The following is a 5322-nucleotide window of genomic DNA, read 5'->3' on the forward strand; positions in this document are numbered from 1 at the left end:
AAAGGCCCTGGGTTTTGACAACAAACAAGGTAAACAGAATAAGAAGCAAAAGGTGGGTGTGGCTGGATAACCACACTTCTGGTAACATGGGGTGTGCGGCCTAATATGCTGATGAGCTGTGCTGTCAGGGGTGTGGCCCAATAAGCAAATGAATTTCTGCTGTTGGGTGTGGCCTATTATGCTAATGAGTTCCTGCTGGGCTTTTTCTACAAAAAAAAAGCCCTGCTAAAAACATAAGAGAAGCCATGTTGGATCAGGCCAGTGGCCCATCCGGTCCAACACTCTGTGTCACACAGTGGCCAAAAACCCAGGTGTCACCAGGAGGTCCACCAGCAGGGCCAGAACTCCAGGAGCCCTCCCACTGTTGCCCCCAAGCACCAAGAATACAGAGCGTTTTGTTTTATTGTTGTATATGTTGAAAAATTTAATACAAAATTTATTAGAAAAAAGAAAAAAAGAGTACAGAGCATCCCTGCCCCAGACAGAATGTTCCATCTATAGCCACTCATGGACCTCCACTCCATATGTTTGTCCAGTCCCCTCTTAAAGCTGTCTATGCTTGCCACCGCCACTTCCTGCAGCAGTGAATTCCACATGTTAATGACTCTGGGAGAAGAAGTACTTCCTTTTACCTGTCCTAAGCTTACAGCTCATTAATTTCATTGAGCTTAAATCAGCTTTACAGTCCACATGATTAGCCCACCAAAGAATGCTTTCTGTGTGGAACTAATCTTGTCCCAGATACCTAACCCATTTAGTGCCGGTATTTATCTTTCTTTCAAATTCGTCAAAGGCCAAACCCCAGTCCACCAGCACTCAGAGTCCACTTTGTTTCTGTCTGCAGCTAGGCAGAGTATGGCCTAAACTCAGAGGTACCATTTACCTCTCACAGCTTGGAGCCGTCATCAGATCTGTTGCTTGTAAATCTGGCTAACCTTTTTTTTTTGAGGGGGAAACCTGAGCCCGTAGCCATTACCATACATGTTAACTTAGTGATTACTGCAGGATAGGCCAACATTCTGACAACTGTGGTGCTGGTGCTGAGGGGTGGCAGCTTGGCCCACCCTAGCTCTGAGTTCAGATGCAGAAGTGGAGCCAGCTGATGCTCTGGATCACTACACAGCACCTGCTCTGCTAGGCAGACCTTAGCTTTTCATCTCTGGAACAGACTGGTTATTTGTGTTTGCCCCAAACCCCTTACACCTCTTTGGGGGATTGTTTTTATTTCGCTTCTTTTAAATATTCTCCCCACACACCTACACAGACAACTACCAACATCATTAGCACTGTCCTAGATTCTGGTATTCCTAATAACATTTTGAGAATAAGACAAAAATAAATGGCCAATATTTAAAAAGAATGAGAGATGAAACTGAGTTTTACAAAAGGTGCCGTCATTCACCATTCCAGAAATGTAATCTGCAGGCCCGTAGCTATGATGGGGCTTTGGGGGGGGGCTCAGCCCCCTTTTTTAAAGGCACAGCCACCAAGAAATTCTCCCATAAATGCGTTTTTTCAATCATTTAATAAAAACATTTTTAAAGATGTGTGCTCCTTTAAGCAGAGTAGGGTGCTGTAGTTGACCAATTCCCGTACTGAGCAAGGGGGTTGGAGTAGGTGACCTCTAGGATCCCTTCTGACTCTGTGTCAAGAAACTGATCTCCTTTAAGAGAGTTTTTCTGCTTAAGAGTTAGCGTTCTTGTCTGTGGAAGTCATCACCCCCCACCTGCCAGCTTGTTAGCAGAATTGTTACTTAGGCTGGCAGAAGTGATTAACTTGCAGCAGCTGAGAACTGTCATCTAAAGCGGTTAACAGCTTGCAATTGAGAGATCGATCCTGGTCACAGCTTTCTGTTGGCTAAACGGCTTTTCTTTCTGCACTGAGAACTTCAGCCCCACCAGCCTCACAAGCCCCAGAATCCTGGCTGCAGGCCTGGTAAATCTACTGTTGTGACTGTGGGCTCCCCTTCCCAGTATGGGGCTCCCCACCTCCCCTGGGAAGCAGCCGAGGCAGCCTCCAGGATGTGGCTTCGCATCCTCTTGTGTGTGGGCGGTAACTGCACACGTGAAAAGCAAAGGAGAAAGGGTGGGGGGGTTCTACCTTTTCCCCTCCTCATTTCCTGAGTCGGATCCATGACAGGCCGCACTTTGGATCTCAACCCTGGCTTCAGAAGCAAAGGTGGCCTGGCTTCCGTCCTAGACTTTCACATGAACTGGATCGCTTGCTTGGCCCACAAATACCGTCATCTGCTTTGAGTTGCTTGAATGAGGGTTGTTTTTTCTTTTTCTTTTTTGAATATTTGTATTGGTTTTTACAAGGTTTACATTCCAATACATTATTAACATATATTGTAGAGTCTCATACATTTAACATCTCTAACCAATCATATACCTTAGACCATCTTTTATTATATACTTTTTCGTTTTTATTTTGCAACTTCAAGCTCAAGTTATCCATTTGTGCTAATTCTAGCACCTTCAACACTAATTCCTCCCTAGTCGGTATTATATCTAATTTCCACTTTTAGGCCAATAATAAACGTGCAGCGGTCAATGAGGGTTGTTTTTTCCTCCTTCCTCCAAGCTGTCCAAGGAGAAGATCCGCACAAAAGAGACGCAAGTGCTGGTGGCTGCTGCTCAGAAGGACTTTCTCGCTGGGAGGATGAAGCTCATTGCTGAACTCTGGGATGCTGGCATCAAGGTAGTAATGCTGAGGGGTCGGAGTCAACCTGTGCCATGGGGCTAGCATGCCTGAAGGCACAAGGAGGTGGCACCCCAGACTCCCCTGCCTGCTTCCTGTGTGGTGAAGGCCCAGAACTCGGAAGCAGCCGGGAGCCTCTGATCTAAAGAGCGGTCTTCTCATGCTGATGGCTCTGGCACTTGGCCCACAGTCTGAATGTTTGACTTTCCCAGGAGTCATTTCGTAGAAAAAGAGCTAGGGGAACTCATTAGCATAACTCATTAGCATATGCCACACCCCCTGACATCAGGGGCCCGGCGGTGGACCTGCAAGGCCGGCGGGAGTGCGAGGAAGCCCCGCCAAGGCCCTCCCTGGCCCCAGGCAGGCAGGGGTGGGGAGAGGCAGGGAGGAAGCAACTTACCCTCCCTCTTCTCCTGCCTCTTCCTGGCTGAATGAAGGCTGGAAGCAAGCGGCCGGACGCAAGGGGCGGGGCTTCGTCGTGTGCCCCGCCCCCTCGCACCTCACCCAGGGGAACTGCGATCCTCCGCGATCCGCCCCGAAATGACCTCTGACAAGAGTGCAGATACACACCCAGAACTTTACACGTGTGTATGCTCCCAAGCTGCACTTTCCCCTCCCAGCTGAGAAAATGGGGAGCGAATGCTAGATGCAGAATCGCCCACTGATTAGACATTGATTAGACATTGATTCTTTTCTATATAATCTCCTTTCTCCCCGTATAGCTCCCCCTATATACGCTCAGGGGGAATGGTGGGAAATGGTGTCTCTCTTCTGAACCAGCTACAGTACTGTGAAGAAGCAGGAATCCCGCTTGTGGCCATCATTGGACAGCAGGAGATGGACAACGGAGTGGTCAAACTGCGGGATGTGGCCACCAGGAAAGAGGTTAGAGTTTCAGAGGACGCTGCCAGAGTTCTTAAAGAGCCCTGACAATATTCCTCTAGAGCTTTTTGGGAGACATGATGATTGACATCAGGCAGATTTTTTTTTTTACAGTCTGATTTGTTTTAGCCAGTTTGGTGTAGGAGAGCCAGTTTGGTGTAGTGGTTAAGTGCGCGGACTCTAATCTGGGAGAACCGGGTTTGATTCCCCACTCCTCCACTTGCACCTGCTGATGTGACCTTGGGTCAGTCACAAGCTCTGCGGCCCTTGAAAAAGAGCAGTTTCTGTCAGAGTTCTCTCAGCCCCACCCACCTCACAGGGTGTCTGTTGTGGGGAGGGGAAGGGAAAGGAGTTTGTAAGCCGCTCTGAGACTCCAAGTGAAGGGCGGGGTATAAATCCAACCTCTTCTTCTTCTTCTTCAGTGGAGAATATCTTGTTCGATGTATCATCCCAGCCTGATGTTTGTCGTTTGCTTTTCAGATCGATGTTCCTAAGGAGAATCTCATAGAGGAGATCAAGAAGGGACTGGAGAAATAATTCTTCGTTTGATGTTGTCTCTGGGCTGTCCTTAGAGAAGCGTGCCTGTCTGGGTTGCCACCTGGGATTCTTCATTAGTGCGTGCGGAACTGGGCGTTGCAGTCGGTGGGGTCTGGCTTTCTGCACTGTGGCCACGCACATCTGTCTGAAGAAACACTGGCCTTCCAGCAGCCGTTTGGCCCTGCTCTTTATCATTGCGAACTGTGTTTATCCTTCATGCTTAACCGGCCATATTGGCTTTCACGAAACGTTAGTCCAACCAATGTCTGTTTTTTCTGGATACCGTATCTCTCTAGGGACAGTTAAGCCAACTCTACGGGGGGGTTGTTCACTCTGAGCCAGAACTTGATGTGGGTCCAGTCTAGAGTGTGAGCGTGTTGTGCCATGCTCTCACAAGAAGCCGTGGAAATCCGCTGTCCAACTTTTGGTGGCCTCCCCCCCCTCATCTCTGCAGCAGCTCTTTCCGAGAGGAGTCAGAGTACCTGCATTGCTCTGCTAAAGATCTCAGGCACATTCACGGGGGTCTGATTCAGTGAGTTGGGTAATACGTTTTCTCCGTATAATATGCAAAGGCAGGGAGCTGCTTCAGCCAGGGCTAGTCCACGGGGGTGTGAAGCCAGTGCAAGCTGCCCCGGTCTGCACGGCTGGCCTTTCCCCTGTGAGTGTTGGGGAGTCCCAATAGAAAGGTGCCCGTCTCTGTTTGGAAGGCATCACACGTTCCTAAGGTCTTGCTGCAGAGCCTTAAATGTGAATGCTTGGCCTCAGGAGGAAAGCATGCCCCAAATAAGATACAGGTGCTGAGACACTGCTGCAGCCGAGAGGGAGAAAGAAAATTTCTCTCTACGCAGCGGACCGTTTTTCGTTTGCCACGCCAACTTAGGGAATAGAGAAGGCAGAACAAACTTGGCACGATCTTAACAATACTACAGACACGGTTTGGCCACTTCACGTCGCCTTCAGTAGCCTCCTGCAGTGGTCAGCAATCTTAGCAGCTGCCTGGGCACTGGAGAAATAGAACGGGATGCCATTCTGCCTTCGGTGGACCATGTCACGTTTAAAAGGCTGAAAGGGCAGTGTTCAGTTTTACACAGTCGCCTTGCTCCTCCTCTGCCTTTGAAAACAGCTTGATGTGAGCAGGTACAGTCTTTCTTAGCATGGGGGGAAGAAGTGGGGAAAGTGTCGCCTGCTTAATTTCTTGAGCGC

General features: G+C 49.0%; 1 protein-coding gene across 1 annotated transcript in view; it reads left to right on the plus strand.

Moving 5' to 3' along the window:
* The window catches only part of LOC107115774 (histidine--tRNA ligase, cytoplasmic-like), an 18088-nt gene extending 13173 nt beyond the window's left edge, over nucleotides 1-4915 (plus strand). Inside the window, exons 13-15 of the mRNA XM_015417539.1 lie at nucleotides 2584-2716; nucleotides 3443-3585; nucleotides 4063-4915. Coding sequence (XP_015273025.1) covers nucleotides 2584-2716; nucleotides 3443-3585; nucleotides 4063-4119 — 333 coding nt within the window. The 3' untranslated portion in view covers nucleotides 4120-4915. The remainder of the gene's footprint in view (nucleotides 1-2583; nucleotides 2717-3442; nucleotides 3586-4062) is intronic.
* The last annotated feature ends 407 nt before the right edge of the window (nucleotides 4916-5322 follow it).

This window comes from Gekko japonicus, unplaced genomic scaffold (genome assembly GCF_001447785.1).
Source record: "Gekko japonicus isolate JY-2015 unplaced genomic scaffold, Gekko_japonicus_V1.1 scaffold4667, whole genome shotgun sequence".
NCBI classification, from domain to species: domain Eukaryota; kingdom Metazoa; phylum Chordata; class Lepidosauria; order Squamata; family Gekkonidae; genus Gekko; species Gekko japonicus.